A 25,344-nucleotide genomic window follows, 5' to 3' on the forward strand; every position below is an offset into this window, starting at 1 on the left:
GATTCTGTATCGTCGTACTCTTGATTGTTATGAATTACTTAAGAGCTGTGACTTTTCTAAGCACCTGTATTTATTTCCGCTGTCACAAGAGCAAATAAGCCAACCATTAAGCTCTCTTTCAACGAGCTGCCATCTATCATTATTTTGCGCGTGGTAGTTTGAGTGCCTGTGAATCAGAGGCAGTTTTGCGAGGCAGGGAATCTTAGTGTGATCTGTGACAGTCTCGAAACCTTCCAGGCTGATGTTAAGAGCAGGCGCTTTGCCCCTCGGCGACTTGTGAACTGTCATTCCACTTGATGGGCCAGCTGCCCTCTCGCGGGTGATAAAGTCGATGCTGATTTGCTGACTCCGAGCTCGACAGCTTTTCCGCTCCGTGTTGATTTGCAGTTTGTAACTACATGAACTTCCAGGAAGCGGTTATGGAGCAGGTACTTCCATTAATACATTACAAATTAGGGCCCGTATATTAAAGTCATATAAATGTTGACAGTGTCATTGTAATTTTCATGCAAATATATATATATAAATATATATATATATATATATATATATATATATATATATATATATATATATATATATATATATATATATATATATATATATATATATATATATATATATTTGCATGAAAATCAACATTTTATGTGACTTTAATATATATTATGGGTTTAATGCTACGGTTCGGTACAGGTTCACAAAATAAAAAATCATCAAATACCAAATGTATTAATATGTTTAAAAAAGGACTTCTTTAAATCATTTCATTTAAAAACTTCAGGCAACTTGTTTTGTACATGCATTATAATCAGTAATAAAACAAAAGCTTAAGGGTATTGAATATAAATTAAATAAAATGTTTAATGCAATGATTAAACGACCGTTGTGTAATTAAGTTTTGCTCTTAAATTAAAAAAGTTTATGTTTTCTTTTATTGTCACAAGTATCCCTCATGAAAATTTTAAATAGTTTTATTGTAGTAGAAGGATAGTTATCTTGTTTTTGGTGAATTTTCATTACTTTATAGATTTAACGTTACTGGATATATCTTGGTTAAAATATGTTACCTGAGTGAATGTAATATGTGTTGAATGAATTTTTTATAAGGGATAACTGTTTTTTAAGCAAACTACTATATCTCAGCGCTATTCTGGTTTTAAACTCGCTTACTTCTGTCATAGCAGCAAGCGCTGAGTTTAAACACACCTCGTCCATTTTAGGAGGTCATTGGAGAATCATGCTGTTGAGACCTGCCCCACCTTTACAGCACCAGCCGACACACCATTGGTCTTGTCCATATACTGTAAAAAAAATATGGACATAATGTCTGTGACATCACCCATTGGTTTGTGAAGAGCATTTTTGAAGCCGAAAGTATGCGGTGCCTACCGTCGCCATCTTGGCCACGTGCCATTGCACTCATCTTGGCTCGTGGATAATCGAAAATGGCTAAAGAGGCAGGACGTGAGCTGAAACCATGCCCGCCTAGCTCGACTCAACTGACAGCATTGGCATTTCACTTGTCAATGAAGTGGCCAAGCCCTTAATTATGCAGAAATTTAAGGCTTAATATCATTTAAACGGATGAGTTACAAAAAAATCCACCCCCCTCACAGTTGTCATGAGGAAATTAACTATATAGACCAAAAACATGTTTTATACCAGGCTGTATACACATTATTTTCTATGGTAAAGTTGGGCATTTTAACATGGAGGTCTATGGGAATTGACTCCTTTTTGGAGCCAGCTTCTAGTGGCCAGTCGACGGATTGCAGTTTAAGTAACTTCCGTATTTGCTTCATCAGAGAGATTGGAAGGTTACACACTCGATCTTGTCCCAAATGGCGCATGCACTTCAAGTGGACTTTTAGTCGTCGTGGCCTTAAATTGCGCATGCTCGCTTAGTCCACAAGTCTGTAGGGTGTCCCATCTGTCATTTTTACGCTCCGATGTGTGCTCATTAGCGCCCCCTTTGCCCTCAGCAAAGCCTGCACTGCTGCAGGCTCCACACACTTTACCAACCCAGAAGTCCTTGCAAATGAGCAATCAGACGACGGATGGGAGGAGTCACACCACTTCTCTTCCAATTTCCAGCGTGACACTCGAGTCTGTCCGAAAATATGACTCTGGTGCGCCCTCGTGGATTGGTGTCAAGGGTCCCTAAGGTTTGCACTACATGATGTCATCAAAAGCCCTGTCCCAAATGATGCACTTAATGTGGACTTTTGGTCTTGTGGCCTTAAAATGTGCATGCTTGCTTAGTCTACAAGTCCATAGGGTGTCCTATCTGTAATTTTTACGCTCTGAAGTGTGCTCATCAGCGCCCCCTTTGCACCCTTGATGTGGTCTTTGGCAAAGCCCGCACTGCTGCAGACTTCACACACTTTGCCAACCCAGAAGTTTTTACGAAAGAGCAGATAAGAGGAGTTCACACTGATGGGCAACATCTCTTTGGGACAGGCGTGACGCTCTCGTGGACTCGCTTCAAGAGTCCCTAAGGTCTGCAGTAATTGATGTCATCAAAGTGTGGACGCAGAGGAATTCTGCAAGTCCGGAGTGTGCCATTTGGGACAGGGCCACAGTGTGGACTCTGAGGAAGTGAGCCATTTGAGACAGAACCGTTCTCATTGTGGATACCTTGTTTGAGCAACGGCAGCCACATGCATCACAGCGTTCCCTAATGTGTGGTTCAGTTTCTCTTTTTTAGAAGTGGAGGTTTTCGCCAAAAAAACTTGTATGCACCTAGAGGGTTTTGCAGTAAAAAAAATACCAAAGCATTTTAGTTACTGACTAATAACCCTTTCATTGCCATTTAAGAGAAATTTCTGAACCTAAATATAGGAACCTAAAAATGCTTATTTACTAGAAAACATGTCAGATGCACTTAGAGGATTTTGCCCCTAAAGTCTTAATTTGTTGACCAAAGTAATTTTGGTAGACCGGACCTCTTATACCACAGTTACCACAGACATTACTTTGGTGTATATTTTAAGACATTTGACCAGTTATACATATATCTAACATATATAAATGTTTTTAAACTAAAACATAGGATTTGTACCTCTAATCATGCGACACCAAAGTGCACAAAGTGTATGGAAAACAATGCACTTGTGTTTGCAAATGTGCATGTATTTATGCAGCTGTTGACATTTCGAGGGACATTTTAGCGCTCTGTGCCATGCTGAGATCTAAACGTGGCTCAGTTTGCCAGAGCAAAAGAACGTTTACGCTTTTCATTTATAGAATCCACTCCATCTGTGCTCAACACATTTGCTCTGTTCCAAAACCTATTGTAGTATGCAGCGTTTTTATAAGGCATCATAGGCACTTTCGACATGAAGGCTGTAACAAAAAGGTAGGCGATTTAATTATGCTGCCTCCAAAGATACCTTGTTTTTGTCCAATTCAAAGCAAACGTCCTACATGCCTTTTGCAGAAAAAGCAATCCCACAATGCCTCGAAACAATTTGTTTTTCACTAATGCAAATGCAGTCTTCCTCTAATGTTACACTGGAAATCACAGGCCGTCTGTTTGTAGGGATTGGGGTAAATCACAGCAGGTCGAACCGGTGGAGGATCCATTGAGTAATCATGGCCGCTCAGCAATGGCTTATTACAGTTCAAAAAGTTCACAATAAAAACAGTGATGAATTCGGCACACCGGTCATTCGTTCCATTCGTGCTGGGAAATGTCCAGGGTGGCTTGACCTTCCATGAATGATAATAACTGTTTTGCGCCCAAGTGTAGAAAGCAGAGGAAATGGGGAGCTGTGGAGTCATTGACTTAATTACCTATCCAGAGGTTGGGAAGGTGGAGGTGACATAAAGCAAATGTAAAGAAATATGACTACAGGACTATGGAGGTCAACAGAATGACTACAGTGCTTTGGTGAAGGCTTTTACTCCTCTCAAATGATTTGTGGTGATGGGGATGAGTGCCTTGACAAAAATGTCCACACACATCCATACATACCCATTTATACAAATACTTTATATGTGTGTGTGTATGTATGTATGTATGTATGCATATATATATAAACTATTGCCCTGTTCCCCAATACTATCATGTATCAGCACTGACGATTTGAACATATTGAAACCTTTCAGTTTCAAGCTAATTTTTAAAGCTGCATTCTGTAACTTTCATTCTTTATTACCATCTACTTTATTGCTACCAAAATTACTACCATTACTACCATCTACTTTATTACTACCAAAAATACAATTGCAGGTTACTTTGCATAAATACATAAAAATTATATTTCTCCTGAAATCGTACCTGACAGCTCAAGTTATAAATCATTATGTAAGGAATAATTGATGACGGCCGTTAAATTATTCAAAAAGTGGTAATGTGGCATGACAAGAATCACTTATACCATGTTTACCACAGAAACCGCTAAATAATTGCTCTGGGGTTATTTAAAAGGACAAGTTCGGTATTTTACACTTAAAGCTCTGTTTTCAGATTGTTTATGACGGTTTTGACTAAAATTTGGACGTATATTGAAAAATAATGCATACCCATTCACTGTAAGCCTAAACAGTTTAATGTAATCATTTAAAATGAGTGAACTGTACTTAAACCAGTGAAAAAAGTTTCTTCAACTTAAAAGTTTTATTTGTGTTTAATGATTTCACCGTAGTCCCTCCAGAAAAAAGCATTATCAGCCGAAGTCCGCGTATGTGGTGGATGCATTTTTTCAAATACGCTGCACTTTTGGAGCATAAAAATATTTTCATTGCATTATTTCATAATCCATAATCCAAAACATAAATCCATTTTTAAAATTTTGTCAAAACATGTTTAGTATTATGTTATCATGTTATTATTTGGTTTTATGGTGCTACTTAGCTGTATTTTTTAAGTTATGAAGGTTTAAATCAAACAAACCAACTGCAGTTGAATTGATATTAATTGGAATGCACAACCAAAAAACGAGATTTCTGAAAAATAAAAAAAGGAGTTATCTCGTTTAGCAACGAAACTCTTCATATATCTTAGCAGAAAGTAAAAAATTTTGCATTTACCTCACACAAGCGCAGCCATGTCCCCTGTTGCCATGGGAACATTGTGAAGAGACGTGATTTTGTGACGTGAACATCATTAAATCATTAAACGCTGCAAAAGCTGCAAACAGTTTTTGCAATTTCCCGCAGTTTTTGCAATTTCCCGCAGTTTTTGCAAGTTCCCGCAATTTTTGCAAATTCCCGCAATTTTTGCAAGTTCCCGCAATTTTTGCAAGTTCCCCCAATTTCATTTAATTAAAATTGCATAAATATCCCGCATATTCCATCGCATTTTTTAAGAAAACGTGCCACAAGATCAAGGATTTTCACAATCACAAAAAACTCTTCCACAAACTAAAAAAAATTAGTCAGAGTTTAGATAACTGAAGAATTTTATTTAGAACTTCCAAACGGAGTCATTTCAATACAACAACTTAAAAAACTGCAAAAAATTTTTCTTTGATAATTTGATTTTTATAAAAAAAAATTATCACACTTTTTCAATTTTTCAAATCTTACAATAATACTAAACAATGACACTGATATATGTTAAGATGTGTCAATGCATGTTGTTTTTAAATTAATGCAGCTCAAACATGCATTTTAGTCTGGGAAACTGCCCCTTTGATGTTTGTATTGCCATATATATTGTCATCTATAATGAATATAGCTAAGTTTTGAAATATGAAACTAACTTTCTGCAAAGTATATTTATAATATTTTTGAGAATATCTAAAATAGTTTGCATTTTTGCTCAAATAAACACATTAAACAGAAGTGCTCAGATGCTGAGGGCAGGATCATAGGTTGGGCTAATGGATCCAGTGGCCCCAGGGCTTCAAACAGCCAGGGGCCCTTCAAAGCCTCTGGGCACACACCCCAAAAGCAATAGCTTAACTCCGAGGCCCTCGGCAGACACACTGTGATCTGACCACAAGATGCTCCCGGGACCCTGGGTTCTCTAACTTTAGTTTACCAAAACAGAAATTACCTAGTTTGGAGCGAGTAGTATGCTATTCAGAACGCAGCCGCCGTGTTCAGAGGCATAAAATATTGCATTTGCATTTTGCTTTAAAGTTAATAATAATAATTAATCTAAACACAGGTTAGAGTTTATTTTTCCTAATAGTGAATGTTTACTTGATTAGATTTGATCATTTGTAGGTTTTTAAATACCCGCAGTGACATGCTATTACCGACATTAAGTAATTTCAGAGGGCTGATTTGACCCATCAACAAATAGATCACCAACAATCATGCTATTAATGGCTCATCTGAAGTGGTTTAATTTGCAGTCAAACAGATAAGTAAGAATGTATGGTTTAGACAGACTGAGATGGACCCCAAAAGCTAATCACCATAATTAAGCAGGTGGTATTTTCTCCTGCCAATATTTCACCGACATCAGCCACCGAGTGCTGCAGTGCATCCAGGCGACTCTGAATAATTGATGCTAGTTGTGAGCATTTATAATTTACGCCTTTATCCATCGACGGAGGCAGAGAGGCATGTGCTGTTGAGGAATTCTTTAGCATTGGGTTCATCTCCAACATCTTGTTAATGGCATCTGTTATAGCCTCCACGGTCATCTTATTTATCGAAGGGTTTATGCCGCAGCAACATCTCGCACCGCATTAGGCTTTAGCGAGGCCCGACGCGACATTCAACAAAATGTCAATTCAGATTAAGGATGTGAAATCATATTCCTTTGGGTCTGTTGCTCTGTTTTTGCCTAGTTTGGTGTTGACTCGCTGTTTTCTCTCATTTGTCATTTTTTTATAAAACCTGATAAGATTAATCATGAATAAAAATGTCTTGCAGCGTAAGCAAATAAGAGGAGATGTTTCTGCTAGACACTGTGAAGGTGTCTATAGACATATGGCACTGGAACCAAAAGGTATTTACTGTGCTATAAGGAGGCTGAAGGATAGATGGAAAGGTACCTTTTTTAATACCTTGTGTTTCGGTAGTTTAGGGATAGAGTATTGAATTAGCAGTGCAAAAGGTTGTTGGTTTGATATAATGTATATATTTACATATGTAGTTTTAAAGGGCACATATTATGCCCATTTTTACAAGATGTAATAAAAGTCTCAGATGTGCCTAGAATGTGTCTGCGAAGTTTCAGCTCAAAATACCCCACAGATCATTTATAATAGCATGTCCAAAATGTCCCTATTTGGATGGAGGCAAAAAAAATGCTGTTTTATTTGTACCTTTAAAGGAAAACACCACCATTTTTAAATATTTTAATATGTTCTTAATGTACCTATCTTTACAATGCCTGCACTTCATCTTTGCACAACGCTTTGGGAATGTGTTAGCATTTAGCCTAGCCCCATTCATTCCTTAGGATCCAAACAGGGATAAGTTAAGAAGCCACCAAACACTTCCATGTTTTCCCTATTTAAAGACTATTACATGAGTAGTTACACGAGTAAGTATGGTGGAACAAAATAAAAAGTGGAGATTTTTTAAGCAGAAAAAAATTAGAACTATATTGTATGGCGGAAGGGCACTAGGTTTGCATTACTTCGACCGCGGCACAGTACAGTATAACTTTTTTATCCACTTAAAAAATCGCCAGATTTTATTTTGTGCCACCATATTTACTTGTGTAACTACTCATGTAACAATCTTTAAATAAGGGAAACATTGAAGTGTTTTCTGGCTTCTAAATTTATCACTGTTTGGATCCTAAGGAATGAATGGGGCTAGGCTAAATGCTAACACATTCTCTAAGTGCTGTGCAAAGATGACGTGCATGCATTGAAAAAAGATATGGATCTATTAATTTGTCTAAGTTGAGGTAAGAACATAGTAAAATATTGAAAAACTGTGGTGTTTTCCTTTAAATGCAAATGAGCTACAGCCCCTTACTCCCTTACTAACAGACAGTGAGCGCTTTTGGTTAAATTTAGATTTGCAGTGCACCGCACATATTTGTTCATTTCAGGTTGTGATTGACTACCCAGTCTCACAAAGTTTTGTGATATAGTCACATAAATTTTTTATTCTTTTTTTTGTGATATTATCACGAATTTCCGCGTTTTTTCATGATCGTATAACAAATTCCTGTTTTCGTGTGATTATCATGTATTGGTTACTAGGGGTGTAATTTCTCGTAAATAACTGAAATGAACCTTGATAATGTACTGTATGCAGCCTGCATAAGCGACTTCCAGAGGATGCAGCTTTCTGTTTGAACCTTTTACAGTGCCTGCATTATATTTGTCTTTTACAGCGTTTTCTTTTTTGTTTGGGTTTCCAATAATGTTCGTTTGTGAACTCGTCTGAAGTCTGCGACGCGTTGTGTTTGTCTGTTGATCAGTGCCAGATGTGTCTCAGCAGATTAAACCCTCACACAGAGTCTACATGATTTAATGTTTGCATGTTCTTGCTAAAAAATGACGGTGGCTGTTTCTATTGTAAAGAAATTGACATATATTAAATATTCAAATGGGTTTAAACATTGTTTGGCTAAAAATAAGCGGTTCTCTCCCTCTAAAGTGAAAGTGAAGATAGCGTCCGCGAGACGAGTCCACTATCGCCCCCTGCAGGCATTTGTTATAATACATACATTATGCTTTTTATTCATAGGACACAATGTGTTTGTTAATGCAATGTTGTTTAATGTAACTTGGTTTTAATACTTTATTTGAACCAATTATTGCTGCATCTTCATTATTATGTAATTTTAAAGGCTACTGCTCACTTGGGTCTATTTTAATTACCAAAAAATAACCAATTACTTAATTATCAGTTAGCAAAATAATTGTTAGGGCCAGTCCTTGATTAGTTAAAACTTTTAAAAATGACGTGATTTCAGTTTCTTATTCATTTATTTTATCATTGAGGATTTCTTAAAAAGTGTAAAAATATCGTCTCGTCTCGTTCTGGAGAACCCAATCTCGTGTCTCGTCTCGTGGATTAAGTGTCTCGCCACACCCCTATTGGTTACTCATTTGCTTTTTTCTATTTTCAAACCATTGTCGCTTAGGTTTAGGGTTAGATTTGGTGCTTGCATTAGAATGTCCCTTTGTGTATTGGTTTATACTATTTTTTCAGATTTTTTTATATGTCGCCTGGCGTTAGGGTTAGAGTTGGGTTTGGGTAGGGATGTCATTTTATGTATGTCTAACCCTAAACCGAAGCCACAATGGTAAGAAAATAGGACAACACAGTTGAGTAACCAATACGTGATAATCACACGAAAACAGGAATTCGTTATACAATCATGAAAAAAGAATAAAAAATGTACATGACTATATAACGAAATTTCATGAGACTGGGCTGGTAATTGAACCCTGATCAATACCAGCTGTGCAATAGTAACACAATATGAAATTCTTGAGTTCTTTTGATGGGATTGTGTCCTGGGAAACACTGCAGTATGTTGAAATCATGTAGTCTGTAGTAAAATCACTCAGGGATTTTGTTAATGTATTCAGTGCATTCATCTGTAACAGCATCACTCATCAACGGTCCCTAAACTCTTTGTAGATGATTTGACATTTTTCAGTGACAGTTATGATGAACACAAACTCATCGTTAAACAAGTATCTTGAGTTTTTGATTAATGTTCTTTAAACATCGCCTGAACCATGGCAACATTGTGGGTTTGCTTCCCTGGGAGCACATAGACTCGTATAAAATGTACAGACGGTTTCATCGGACGCATGTGCGTTGTCGCGGTTACACATCGATGTGGATCTTAACCTCCGGTCTCTGTTTGTTTAATGGTCTGACTAGTGGCCAAACTGAACTCTGGAACAAATACGTCGTCGAAAATAACAAATGTTTTGGTTTCCAAAAGACAAGGATCACCGCTATGTGAAGCGACGTTTGGCAGCTGATCTTTAGTTAACATTGCATACTAGTACACATTTTACACAGTAACATTAGCTCAGTGTAGTTTTTGATACGCTTTAGCTATGAACTAGGGTGGCCATTCGTGCCAGTTTTGCCAGGATTTCGTGTGCGTCTTTCAGAAGTCCGCATACAGTACGTCATCGAGGTTCTCACATTTCAGTTAAAATACATTAGAAAATTAAGATTTATTTATTTTAAGACCTGCAATCGTAGTTTCATTCTTACCTTGAAATGTAACCGTTGCTTTTCTGAAATAGAACCTAAAATATTAAACCTTGTTGACGTATGCGGTCGACCAACGCGACTTACGGAGAATGCCCCCAAAATCCTGGCCGGGAATTGTCTGGCAAAACTGGCACGAATGGCCACCCTATTATCAACTAAGGTCATATTTAAACTAAGGTAATCTACTTTGCTTGTTATCAGAAATAAACTACCCTAAAAGGACTTGTAGTTACTGATTCTGTGCCGAACTTTACCGTAGGTTATGTTTGTTCCACGAAAGCCATTTGTTTATGTTGTTACTGCTGAAACAGTCTGTACCTGGTATGAAAACACCTGCCAAATGCACAAATATAAAAGAGGCTAAAGGTGCATAATGTTTTTAAGGCGATTAAACATCGAGGCAACTTTCACATGATATTAAAGACTAATGCATGCTTTCCAAATGTGGGAGTGACATAAATATTACCTCAAAGGATTACTGCACAATATCTATGTTCCCAAATAAACAAGTATTTCTGAAATGTGCAAATGCCTCCCCTTACAATTCTGTAGACCATAAGCATTAAGCGTTTTCCATCGCAGCGCAACAAACATTGCTTGGCTTTTGTCTCCCCTTCGGAGGCAATATCCGAAACCCTTCCTTTGAGTGTTCACCTCCATAAGCTCCTCTCGTACCGTCAACTTTAACAAGTGACATGTTGATCTGCTCCAAGCAGATAATGAACCTTCTCCGAGTACGGGTCCTTTCCAACTCGTACGTTTCACCTCTGATCAGTAGTTTGACCTTTCCAAATTATATTCCCAATTTCTCAGTCCTCATTTGGTCTACTGAAAAAGTCGAAATTACCCGGTGCTATGCTACCTGAGTGTCTCATTACTGTAGAAATATGTAGAAGGACCCGCTCAGTCAACCATCTTGAGCTCGGTTCGAAAATGAATCTGGCAATAATTTGATTGACCAGGAAAATGCCATAAGGAAGCGCCATGGTGACGGTCTTTCCGAGGGACCGGAGATGCTAAAGAAGATAAGCTTGACTAGATGCCATTTTCCCTTGTGCAAAGGAGCAGTAAATCTACAAAGGTCAAGACTGAGTGATGGAGATATTAAATGGAGATCTAAGGCATGCTGGGTAATATTATTCAGAGTGAGACGGCGTCTCGAACTGCAGAGGAAGATCTGCCTATTAATGAGCAGCTTTTCGCTTTGACGTCCGTGTGATGAACGCTGCATATCTAAGGTGTGACTGGGTATAATTAATTAACATTTCAGCTCCGACATGATCTGAATAATGTTTTTTATACAGTTTTACTGTTCATAAGGGTGCCTGTAAAGGGCTCTAATTTTGAATCAGTTCTGATGGACGTCAGAGATTAAAATGTGCATTTACGCATTTTGTAGACACTCTTATCCAAAGCTACAGAATGCATTTATTATCAATATGTGTGTCCAAAGAAAAGACTTAAACTGTTAAAGGGACACTCCACTTTTCTTGAAAATAGGTAGATTTTTCAGCTCCCCTAGAGTTAAACATTTGATTTTTACCGTTTTGGAATCCATTCAGCTGATCTCCAGGTCTGGCGCTAGCACTTTAGCATAGCTTAGCATAATCCATTGAATCTGATTAGACCATTAGCATTGCGCTAAAAAACCCGAAAGAGTTTAGATATTTTTCCTATTTAAAACTTTAACTCTTCTGTAGTTACATTGTGTACTAAGACCAATGGAAAATTAAAAGTTGCGATTTTCTAGGCCGATATGGCTAGGAACTATACTCTCATTCTGGACTTCCCTGATGTAACAAGGCTTCAGCAGGCACAATGATATTTCGCAGTGCATGAAAATAGTCCCCTGCTATTGAAAGTAACCAAGCGGACTATCTTCATGATATCATTGGGCCTGCTGCAACCAAGTCCTTGATTATTACACAACTGTTAATTTTCCGTCGGTCTTAGTACACAATAAAACTACAGAAGAGTCAAGTTTTAAATAGGACAAATATTGAACTCTTTGGTCATTTTTGAGCACGATGCTAATGGTCTAATCAGATTCAATGGATTATGCTAAGCTATGCTAAAAGTGTTAGCGCCAGCCCCGGAGATCGGCTGAATGGATTCCAAAACAGCACAAAAATCAACTGTTTAACTCTAGGGGAGCTGGAAAATAAGCCTATTTTCAAAAAAAGTGGAGTGTCCCTTTAAATTCCAGGTTTGCTATCGTGTCACGTTGCCATCTGATTCTGCCTCCAGCGATTTTTGAATTACACACGGTTAAAAAGCACAAGTTTACTGATAAAACAGTCAGTTTGTTCCGTTCCCACTAGCACGAATGCAAGTCACAATAGAGACATGCTGCCGATAGCGGAGTAGATTAGCTCGCTGTCAGGCGTGAGGGATGCCCAGCCAATGCATCAACAGATTTCTCAATCATCCTCCTGCTTAAAGAAGGGCAGATGAGTCTCTAAATACCCCAGTGAGCACCATGGAGATTTGGAGGCTTGTAAATGGACTTGTCTGGTCATGCAGTACATACAGCAGATAAAAAGGAGTAGCTGCAATATTTTGTCGCTCCAGATATGTCCACAGAACTGCCTTATTGGAGCTGCCAAATTTTCAGGTCAATGGTTTATGAAATATAGTTTGTGCAGCTAATATAGGCCATTTAATACACTGTATAGCATATAGTGCATTGTATATAGTTTGTTTTATTCAACATTAGCGATATTATCATATAAATGCAGTACGTAAATAGTATGCCCTGGATACAAATAACACACTGTATAAAATACATACATGGTAATCATATACAGTAACACAGATATTGTATCAAAATCAATACCCCTATAGATATGCAGTCTTCTCGGTTGTCTTGTTGAAAATTTGATACACTCAAAATATCGAATTAAAAAAGGTTGTTCCTGGAAATGGGCGTGCAAGGAAGAAAATTAAACCTGATGCATGCTCGCTGGTTTGAAGAATAAATCTTTAATCTGACTGTGGACTGTGTCTCCATCACAAATCTGTCAGTTAAGCAAAAAAACATAATAATATTATAATATAATGCTAAGCCAGAATTAGTGCTTGAATGCGTTACGAATTATTGTATCAATGTAATGTGAATAAACAAATCAATTACGGACGTTTATGAATCTCGAGATTCATGCATTTACAGTATCCAGCAAACACACAAGTGCCTGTTGCCGCCCGCATCCACCAATCTACCAATTCAAGTGTTCATCTTGACCTTTCCATATCGCAGACGCCCAGACGTATCCCGGCAATTAGGAAGAGTTGCTAACACGACATCGAGGTATTCATGTCTGATTTAGTAGGGCTAAACATTCATTGATTGTGCATTATCTAAAAGCAATTACAACATTTGGGATCCACTGATGAGGAAATAAGGGGTGTGCAGATCACAATGAAACGCTTGTGCCGAATTTAATACACAGTGGCGACATACGCTCTCTATATTTAGAATGACGCACATGCTCTCTAATTGTTCAGGCAAATATTCATATAAACCAGGCCTATGACATTGCTTCACCGGCTTAGACACCATTTGCCCCGGCCAGGATATGTTCATTGCGCAAGACCGATCTGTTTTGTTTAATAATTACGCAGGGGTTTTCTGTCTCTCTGTTTTCATTGCTCAGCCATTTGCCGCCCCGCTCGACTTGACGGTAACAGATGTTACAATTTTCATCGACTAGCAGTGTAAACAACAGCTGATAACAGTTGAGAAGCTGTTAGATATAAAAGAAGGGTATTTGTACCTCTTCTGGTTTGACGGGTGCCACCAGCACCAAATACCAACAGCATATTCGGTACGCGGTAATTACCATAGGTGTAATGATTTATGCAATTCCCTAATGAAAAAACCAGCTAAACCAGCCTAAGCTGGTTGGTTGGTTATAACTGGTCTCCCAGACTGGTTTAGCTTTGAACCAAGCTGGTTTTAGTGAGGTTTTGGACAGTTTTTGACTGGTCAAGTTGGTCTTAGCTAATCAGGCGGCCCTGCTGTCCTATCAGCTAAAAACAGCTTAACCAGGCTGGAAGCTTGACCAGCTTGGATAAGCTGAGGCTGGTTGGTTAAGACTGTGTGTGTCTGACCAACTAGCAGTCTTACTTTTTGGATTGAAATGAGATCAGTGTACATTTTTATGTACTGTTATTATCAGTTTTGAAGAAAAAAAAATTTATCACTAAATTGTAAGACCAGTCTATGCAACCAGCCACTGGTTGGCTAGTCTCAGCTGGTTTAAAGGTACTCTCCACTTTTTTGAAAATATGCTCATTTTCCAGCTACCCTAGAGTTAAACATTTGATTTTTACCTTTTTTTAATCCATTCAGCCGATCTTTGGGTCTGGCGCTAGCACTTTTAGCATAGCTTAGCATAATCTATTGAATCTGATTAGACCATTAGCATCGCGCAAAAAAATAACCAAAGAGTTTCGATATTTCTCCCATTTAAAACTTGACTCTTCTTTAGTTACATCGTGCACTAAGACCGACGGAAAATTTAAAGTTGTGATTTTCTAGGCAGATATGGCTAGGAACTATACTCTCATTCTGGCGTAATAATCAAGGACTTTGCCGCCGTAACATGGCTGCAGAAGGCGCAATATCAGGGGACTATTTTCGGGCACTGCGTATTATTTGTCCAATCAGATTCAATTAAATATGCTAAGCTATGCTAAAAGGGGTACTGCCAGACCCGTAGATCAGCTGAATGGATTCCAAAATGGTAAAAATCAAATTTTTAACTCTAGGGAAGCTGGAAAATGAGCATATTTTCAAAAAAGTGGAGTGTCCCTTTAACCTGCATGGTCCTCCCAACCTGGCAAATGTGATCAAGCCGCTCTTTTACAGTGGTCAAGCTGGAGGGTCAGCCAGTCTTAATTTGTCCAGCTAAAACAGTGGCTAAACCAGCTAATACCAGGCTGGGAGACCAGCTAAAATCCATCACCCAGTTTAGGTATTGTCACAGTGGGCAGAGCTATCTTTAGCTGTATTTCATGGCACTGAGCAATCTAATACCCATATGAATGTTTAAATTAAAGTATTTTTTTTTACTAATAAACCATTGTATATGTCTATTTATTAGACAAAGAGTCGTGAGCGCACCAGTCAAACATAATCATGCAAACCTGCATGCATATGCGCATTGCTGAAAGCGATGCATACGGACGCACACATTAATTTCAAACAAAGCTGCCGTCTTTGATTAGGTGCCCTTCACCTAGACCGTCTGTTTAATAAATCTTATTTTAAATCACTTCTGACGTTCACATGTTAGGAAAAGCAACAGCTGTAACCACTGTTTCTCACCTCAGGAACACCCCAGAGGTTTGGACACAAAGAGAAGAGATTCGTCACAATCCGCTTCCTGTCCCCTGTTTCAGCACAGAATATTAAATAAATCATTGTTAGAGAACTCAGCAGTGTCATCCGAACCAATCCTGTGACATTTACAAATTATTCAGGGATGCCAGCATTCGGCGGATAGGTAGCGTAAAATATAACATGTTGACAAATGTATTCTGTTCGTCTCGGTCTGTTCGTAGTAACATAAAGATTTACTTCCATAAATTTTCAGTTTTGAATTGCTTCTGGACGTTTTACACTGTATTGTATTTAATATGGCGATTTGCATAAATAAAACTGTATTTAAAGGAAAACACCAAAATGTTCTTACCTCAACCTCTATCTTTTTCAATGCGTGCACTTTTAATCTTTGTACAGCACTTCTTGAATGTGTTAGCATTTAGCCTAGCCCCATTCATTCCTTAGGATCCAAACAAAAGTTTAATTTTGTGCCATCATACTTAATCGTGTAACTACTAATGTAAAAGTCTTTAAATAGGGAAAACATGGAAGTGTTTGGTGGCTTCTAAATTCATCCTTGTTTGGATCCTAAGGAATAAATGGGGCTAGGTCAAATGCTAACACATTCACGAGGCGCTGTACAAAGATTAAAAGTGCACGCATTAAAAAAATATAGATATGTATTCATTCATCTAAGTTGAGGTAAGAACATAGTAAAATATTGAAAAATGGTGGTGTTTTCCTTTAAATAACCATAAATGAGAAGTTTTCTATAATAAAATGTTTGCTTCCTTTTATATTAGCGTGACATTTGACCTGGATGTGTTTTTGACAGTTGTCATACAAATTTGCTTTCGGTGTGAAAAAATACAGTATTCCAGACGGTTTATTTGTATCAACCAGAATGATGTCAGTCAGGATGCCACGCAAAATTTTGAGTCTTCATTGTTCTGTACACAGACGTCCATCTGTGGTTGTCGCACTCGATGTTTGTGAGTTGGCTTTTTATCTCATGAGTAATGTGTTAAGTTATTGGCCCTGACAGAATCTGTAGCCGTATATTTTAGCATATTCCCTGGATGAAAAAAATAAACATGCTGCTGACAACATATCAAGTTGGCAGATTTTCTTGGCTTGGATGGTGAGAATCAAAGCTTGGAAATATTAGCATTTGTTGTAACTGTTGAGAGTTGGCCTGTGCTTGGATTGTACATTATTATGTTCATAGCCACCTGTTTTTTCGCTACACCCATTTGTGTGGTCCAAAAGTCATGCACCTGTTTATTGATGCAGGTGTTGATATTTTCATCCAATGCATTTTTTCACCGAAGACCAAAATCAAAAGCCTGTGAGAAAGAAAGAACATTTATATGTGACCCTGGAACACAAAACCTTAAGTCTTAAGTTGCACGGGTATATTTGTAGAAGTGGCCAACAATATGAATGATAGATTTTTTTTATGCCAAAAATCATTAGGATATTAAAGGAAAACACCACCTTTTTGCAATATTTTACTATGTTCTTACCTCAACTTAGATGAATTAATACATACCTATCTTTTTTCACGCGTGTACTTTATCTTTGTACAGTGCATTGTGAATGTGTTAGCATTTAGCCTAGCCTCATTCATTCCTTAGGATCCAAACAGGATGTATTTAGAAGCCACCAAACACTTCCATGTTTTCCCTATTTAAAGACTGTTACACGAGTAAGTATGGTGGCACAAAATAAAACGTGTCAAGTTTTTAAGCGGATAAAAAACGAGAACTATATTGTATGGCGGAAGAGCACTTATTTTGTAGACCTCGGCGCACAGTAACATAACTACTCCCCCTCACGTTCAAACTTCTCTCAATATTACTGCGGCCGAGGTCGAAGTGCTGCAAACAAAGTGCTCTTCCTTTTTTACTTCAAGATTTGTCACCAAAGTGTTTCAAACAACTATTAAGAGTAGTCAAAGCAATACTGTATATTTGCCGTTTTGTAACACTGTGTTCTGAATGCTCTATTGTTGATGCCCACCAGTGGTTTAAAAAGTTGAACCGATGATTCGTTCAATCCACAGACAGCGACCATCATATACACTCACTAAATGACAGCCAGACGTGACATAACGTCATTGTGTGACCCACCAGACAGCAAGCAGCTGCCTAACAAGGATTTACTGTCACGGTCTCTATCTTGACCTGCATATTTTTTGTAAGAAGAGAAAACCCACAAGCTGCCCGTAGGCAATACTAGTAAGCACATTAACTTTTATTTAGCTCAACATTTACATTTAAAATCTAGTTTTTTGCCATTTCTGTAAAATATGATTTTAATATTTAATGCACATTGACATTTAGATATGGATTCAGGGCACCAACTCATTATAGAGTTTGCGCCGTGTCAGTAAATCCATTGATATCAAACCGGATGACACGTGCGTGGGAAAGCGCATTGCTCCGTCGCTCACTTCAAAGGCTTTATCATGCAAAGTGAGAATAAAGCATATTTTTAAACAAAAACAACAGCTTTCTGGAATGAACTTATAAGCTGTCATGATTGTTTTCGCCCTGTAGCGCTCTTTGAATCATTAACGCTCTATCGAATCCACCGAAGAGTTTTCAACGCTCCCTCATGTGTTCATTAACAAATGAAATTTTGGAGAGGAGGGACTTCTTGTGCTTACAGAAATCCCACTCGCTAACAGTTTTACATCACACCATGTCATAATGTGTACTACTTTCTTGTGTCCTCCGTAATGCCTGATTTATTATAGGAAGCAATAGCCGTCATTTCACTGTCTAGGTTAAATATAGACTCAGTATAGTCTCAGTCTGAGTAACCCACTGCTAGCCAAAATAAACTCGAATTTGGTATATGTATGATATTTCATCATTTAAGCAAAGTCAACATTGATTACAAAGTGTTTGGTTTTATTTATTTATTTTGGCTATGGTTAGAAGTCTTATCGAATTTTTTATTGACAACCCTTATTGTAGCCTAGACGTCTGGGCTGTGTTTAGATGGCTATTAGATGTTTTTATACAATAATTGCACAGTTATTTGCACTTTAGGCAGATCTACTGTAATAATTACAGTAATCCATAAATTCAGAGTCCATCTCATGTCAACGTGTCGGGTTTTGGCACGGTGAATTAAACTTTGGAGGTTTTCTGTCCTAATTAATTTGGAAATGTAATAATTTCTACTACTTAAAGGGATAGTTCACCCAAAATAAAAAAATCCCATGGTTTACTCACCCTCAAGCCATTCTCGATGTATATGATTATCTTTAAGACAAACACAATCGGAGCCATATTAGAAAATGTCCTGGCTGATCCAAGTTTTATAATGGTAGTAAATAGTGCTTCTGATTTGAAACCCAAAAAAAGTCTATTCATTCTTCACAGAAGTAATCCACACAGCTCCAGGGGGTAAAAAAAAACTTTCTAAGAGCTATCCCTACTGAAAAATCCAGCAAAGACCAGCATGTAGCTAGTCTAAGCTGGTCCTCCCAGCCTGCCAAAGCTGGTCAAGCTGGTGGGTCAGCTGGTCTTCCAGCCTAAAGCTATGTTTATGCTCGCCGCGTCCGCACCGGCACGTTGGTGCGCGCGGCAAAAATGACGTCAACGCGGAGTGGGCGGTCGTGCGCGTTGGGTGTGCGAGACCCCATTTCGCGTGGCGTGTGCACGGCATTTTTTGTAACTTTCCGCGCGGCTCCGCATCCAAAAATGACCGAACTCGAGGCGATTCTGTCCGAGCAGGCAAGCCTGTTACGTATCTCTTTGATCAATCCAAGCAAAACAATGTATATATTTATCTGACACTCTGTAAGTAAAGTATGGAAACTTTGCAGTTTAAAACACAAATTCTTTTACATGATTCAGAATGTTTGGCTTATATTTGTATTGAATGAACCACTAGACGAGGAATAAAATACAAACCTTAAGATATCTGTACTGTTTGTTTAGTAAAAAACGTTAATGAAATGATAATGTTGAAATGATTGTTGTTTTATTAATGTTCTCATATTTATATATCAAACTCTGATGTTAAAAGCACCAGGGTTGTTCCAGCGGACGACTTCTTCTATCCTCTTCTTTATGTTTGTTTTTGACTTTATCGCTCGCGTTGCCCCCTGGTGGTTCAAAAAATAGTGCAACAGCGAGCGCGTCAACTATAAACGCCTCGTCCATTTGGTGAGACGCGCGCGCGATCAGCGGAGGCTTGCGTTGCGGACCAAAGCGCGAGCATAAACAAAGCTTAAGCAGCAAAGTCCAGCTAGACCAGCTTAAAACGTGATCAAAACACAGCTAAACCAGCTTGCTACACCAGCAATACCAGCTAAAACCAAGGTGGGAGACCAGCTAAAACCAGCTCACCAGCTTATGCTGGTCTTAGCTGGATTTTTCAGTAGGGGTGGCGTAGGGACAATTGTCTTGTATGCTACGTGCTACGTCATACAGCGAAAACGCACTTTTCTTGTGAATGGGCGTGCATACGTTACCGGACGTTAGTTATTTGAAACTATTTATTAGTTAGTTTGTAAAGTTTAAAATATTGATATTTTTCTTACTAAATCACCTTTATTAACCCCCTGGAGCCGTGTGGATTACTTCTGTGAAGGATGGGTGGACTTTTTTGGGTTTCAAATCAGAAGCACCATTTACCACCATTATAAAACTTGGATCAGCCAGGACATTTTGTAATATAACTCCGATTGTGTTCTTCTGATAAAAGATAATCGTATACATAGAGGATGAATTGAGGGAGAGTAATTTTCATCTTCATTTAATTTTCATTTTTCAAATATCATGGTGCTGTAATTCTATTTAAGTTACAGGATTAAATCCTCCTAATAAATATTAATAGCCAATATTAAGAAGTACAACGACCGGCGTCTTTTGTCTGTTTAGAATAAAAGTCTCATATTCACCCAATTGTTTTGCCTGATATTCGTTGGCCTCTCTTCAGATTAATTTATAATCCATTTTAATGGAGCACTACTGTTGGTATTTTGTCAGCGCCTAAAAGCCACAGTGCGCTCACAAAAGCCAAGTTAATAAACTTGTATAAATTACATTTCTGTTGGTGCAAGTCATCCATTATGTTATGCGAGACATTAGCTTAATGTATTCGGCCGATCCATTGTATGTGATTGCTCAACTTTCACAGCACGCCTGATTTGTGTGTCTGTTGTTCGGTGTAGACAGTATATGAATTCTCAAATGATTCAGTCGGAGACCCTTAAGAGACTCTTGTCTCGTTGGGGTTCCTGTACTTACTGTGACACGATTGTTTTTTGTTGACACACCTTATTTCCAAACGGACACTGTGTAGTCCTGAGTGCACCACCTGTGGCTGTGTAAGAGAGGGCTTGGTAGGGGATTCACAGTAGTGTGCGATGTTGGAGCATGGTACTGTAGCTCTGAAACAGCGGGGGGTTTGGGAATTTTGTGCTTCGGTGCCTAACCAGGATTTATGTTTCTGCCTACAGATCCCGCAGGTCAGTTATGCATCCACAGCTCCCGAGCTGAGCGACAACACGCGCTATGACTTCTTCTCTCGCGTGGTACCCCCGGACACCTACCAGGCGCAGGCTATGGTGGATATTGTTAGGGCCATGCGCTGGAATTTCGTCTCCACGGTGGCGTCGGAGGGCAATTACGGAGAGAGTGGCGTTGATGCCTTTATTCAAAAATCCCGGGAAGACGGTAAGAGAGTGTTAGCGTTCTGTTTGGAATTTCAACTTTTATTTTTAATTCAGTCTATTTGTTGACACGTTAAAGTCTCTTTAAAAGCTTGAATGTGGCATTTTGATTATGCAGAACTTTATTAAAGCCTTAAGCTTATCCAAAACATTTTGTGGTGCCATGCAAACATTGTTATTGCAAATCTAAAAAAATGCTTATTTATTTTTTATTTTTCATCTAAACGTATACAGTTAATTCAGCTCAACGTATAAAACAATATAACTTATGAGATTAATTTAGCTGTAGGTCTGCTTTCTAGTTTTGACATGTTTGCTTTATAAACTTTATAAACTTGCATACTTAATCATTTTACTTTAAACTTTAACTTTGCTTTTTACGTGCCTTGCAATAGCATTACCTTGTAGAAGTGCAATTCTAGCTGTTTTGTGGTTATACTAAAAGCTTTCATAAAAACAATAACTTCATTCCCTCCTGCATTTCTTCCTGTCAGAAAACTTAAAGTGCCCTTCAAAGGTAAAGAAGTCCTGTGATTATGCGAGAAAGGCAGAGCTTTGTGCTAGATTTTCTTATGTATTTATTAATGTCCATATATTACTGTCACCAATGCTTCAGGTTAAGTTTAGCAGACAAGTTGGAACCAAGTCGTTGCCCCTGGGCAGAGAGACCCAGTTTTTGTGACTGAAAAAAAATTGTGCAGTACTTATTCCAGCAAAGTATATTTTAGTTACAATCATCCTTTTGTTACCTTGTTCATATACATTTATATACAGTTTCTCAGCCATCATATACTGTATGATACTCTGAATCTTATACAGTATTTAAAAGTTTTCGTCACTCTCATGCCATGATGCATGCAAACATATGGAAGCTAAATTTGTCCAAGTCAAGTTGCATGAATCATCTTTGCCAGAACACTCAAAACTGCCCTGAGGAAGTTCTGGGGGAAATGGAGTCCCATTCCTTTTCTTTTTGTCTCCGGAGGACTAGGGTACCACTCATGTGTTCATACTTTCTGCTGTTTCTCTTAACATCTGCTCCTTCTCCATCTTCTACCCTTACACCTAAATGGAGAATATAATCTTTCAAATCTATCAGACAAAACCAGGCTGTGAAGTCAGTGAGGACTTCATCTTTGCTTGTTTGGACGATAAGTGCTGATAAAAGACAAAGATGTAGAAAAAGACCATTACTCTTAATTAACTGATTATTTTTCAAAAAGTGAGGCGAACTAACCCTAACATTACAATGGTTGCTGTGTCTTTGGTTAGTCATACTGGCTTTAAGTATGTTTCTTATACAGGTATGTGACCCAGTTTGTGAAAGTTGAAAGATGTATACATAAGAATCTTGCTTTATATTTTTTTGGGCAATTTCAGTGCAGTAAGTACAGTGGAAGTCCTTATATGGACATTTTAAACAGAAAAGCTAACACCCACCAAGAGCAGACACAAAATCAACGTCGCCAAAGTATTGTTTTGTTGTTCATGATGGAAATTTAAGCTTGTTCAACTTCCCCAAGAAACCAGCATTATGGAAACAGTTGATGTAGTTTGTTATCCGGGGTAGAAGTGGATTTTTTCGTGTTTTTTTGTGTTTGTGTCTAATGCTGGATTTCGTTAAAATGGGGCGGTCCCAACCGGAGTCATGAGTCGCAGGCAGAACGTAAAACTGCTTCAGATGTCTATGTTTTGTTGGCAATTGGCGCGTAAGTGCATAATGTAAACGACACAAACATGTTGTGAATGATTAGCAGGCCCAAATGGAATCTGCGCTCGCAGATTTACGCGGAAAACTCAGAGAAATTATGCAGATTTAATGCCCTTCATTGACAAGCACACATATCTCACATATTTGTGACCAGTAACCATCATTGACAACAAACACACATACATAGCCTATCCTGCGCGTTTGTCAGCCGTACATTAAGTACATTAACCCTGCGTGTGCTGTTTGCTTTTAATCGTTTTTAATAATAGAGAGCATTAATCATTTGATATTTGAGATTAAATTTACCGCTGAGATGACTCTGTCATCTATATAACGCGCGAGACAGTCAGCACATGATCATTTCAAATCTGTGTACAAGACGAATGCTGTTATGTTTAATATAAAGTTTACATTACGTTGTAAAAATTATGACATTATCTTCATACGTGCTAAATTCATAATGAAAACATATTAACATAAGTTTTTTATTCTGCTATAATATATAACACTATAAACAATAATTATATGTAATTTTATATACAAACTATAATTCTATCTTGACATGCACATTATCTGGTTCATGTTGGTCCAGTTTAATTCAGAGGACTCATTGGTTTGGTGTATTTATTTTCATGGTAAGCCTTTAAATAGTAATTATTTTGGATGAATGCACTTTTGTAATATTTATAGCTTAAATTCATTTTTAAAACATTTAATATAATTACACAGAATTCCACAGATTTCAAAAAAAAAAAAAAAAAATTCCACAAAAAAAGAAAAACATTTGCAGATTGTGTCTGGCCCTGCTGATAAGTTATCCAGAGATGGTGGGATAATGTTTTTGTGTGTTGCTTGCTCGTGACTCGCTCCACCCTCGGTACGCCTCAAGGAGCTCAGACTTACTCTGAAAGAATCGGGAAATGTGATCTGTCTTTTATAAATCTGATAAAACTAAAGACTCTTAGATATATGAAGGATGTAATGCTAGTCTACAGGTACTCAAGATAAACATGAGGTAAGCAGAGAAAGCGTTTGTTTTATGAGCTTTAACTATTGCATTATTATTCAACTATAATATATTGCATTGTATGTATTGATCCAAAACATCTTTATTTTTAATACTGCTGTGTGCAGCTCAAGAGAGGATTGGGCAAACTTGGATTCGGATGTATCAAATTAAATTCACCAACATGAAAGACAATCAATTTAGAAGAGAGGAAACATTTGAAAACCATGAAATGAAAAATGGACTTGCAGTTTTAGAAAGTCGAATTAATAAGAAATTGCTCTGTTTGGAATGTAATTGTGAAAGCCGCATTCGTCAAAAGAGCAGAAAAATAGTCAAAAGTTCATTTTCCAAAGGTCATATTTACTTTTGCTTGTAGAAAAGTCAAATATAATTCATATCGTGGCTTTCAAAAACTGCATATTGTTTCGAGCTGATGCATGCAGATATTTTCTACCATCCTAGTTTATAAAGCAGACAGAAATACAAGTAAGCCATTCATTAGATGATTGCCCCAAAGAGTAAACACAACTCCAAAATTGCTCCTTTGGTTCTAAATATTGCAACATTGGCTCCACCAGTTTATTGTTTGTCTAAAGCAGTGTTTCTCAACGAGGGCGGTACCCCTTTGGGAGGGCAATGGGGGGCACTGCAAGCCAGATTTTTTTAAAGGGGGGCGTGTTCAAGTGTTCTTAAGGGAAGTTTTTGCAAGTTTACAACAAAAATCAAGGCAGGACTATATTTAACTTTGAACAATACTGTCTGCAACCATCTGTGTAGCAACCGCATTATATGTCCCAGTCCACTTTTTCAACACGCTGTCAACATTTTCATCTATATTCTCTGATTTGTTACTTAGATTTGAGTGAAATAACATTCAGCCAAAAGTTGCCTTGGTTTTTTAAGCTCACGTAACACATGCTGTTTCTGCATTTCTGATGTTAATCTGGAGTACCTATAGAGTAGTATGACATCCTTTATATCTCCGAAGAGACTTTAGTTTAATCAGATTTATAAAAGAAAGAATCTTTACCGAATCTTTGAGACAACGTATGAAAAAATGAAGAAGGACGAGTTACTACCGCAGGAGGAGCGAGTACGAGTCATGCAACACTATACAACACTTATAACTTATGATTCACTACATGTTCGTGTCATTTATATAATATGCACGCGACTATTTTCAACATAAGACAGAAGTCTTACTTACCGCGTGCAACTTGTGACCCGGTTGGGAAAATCCACCGCATCAAACACACACGCAAAACTCCGCTGCTATCCATCGTTTTCATAAGGCTGGATGTCTTCTCCTTACATCCAAAAACACACTTCATCTTTCGTGCCATTGTTGACTTTTGAAATTAAACAAAGGTGAGTGGCGTTATAAGAAGTTTGCAAGCTCTAGCATCTCCAGCTGATTGACGCGTGGGCGGGGTTTTACGGGGGAAGTGCCCATATAAAGAAGTGATACGCATAGAAAACCCCTGAAACGTCAG

The 25,344-nt window shown here is 37.9% G+C and overlaps 1 protein-coding gene across 2 annotated transcripts in view; it reads left to right on the forward strand.

Moving 5' to 3' along the window:
- grm4 (glutamate receptor, metabotropic 4) overlaps positions 1-25,344 on the forward strand; it is a 233,237-nt gene that overhangs the window by 107,323 nt on the left and 100,570 nt on the right. For both annotated transcript variants that reach the window (XM_065279718.2, XM_065279719.2), the window contains exon 3: positions 20,919-21,135. In XM_065279718.2, coding sequence (XP_065135790.2) covers positions 20,919-21,135 — 217 coding nt within the window. The remainder of the gene's footprint in view (positions 1-20,918; positions 21,136-25,344) is intronic.

Source organism: Paramisgurnus dabryanus, chromosome 7 (assembly GCF_030506205.2).
Source record: "Paramisgurnus dabryanus chromosome 7, PD_genome_1.1, whole genome shotgun sequence".
NCBI classification, from domain to species: Eukaryota; Metazoa; Chordata; class Actinopteri; order Cypriniformes; family Cobitidae; genus Paramisgurnus; species Paramisgurnus dabryanus.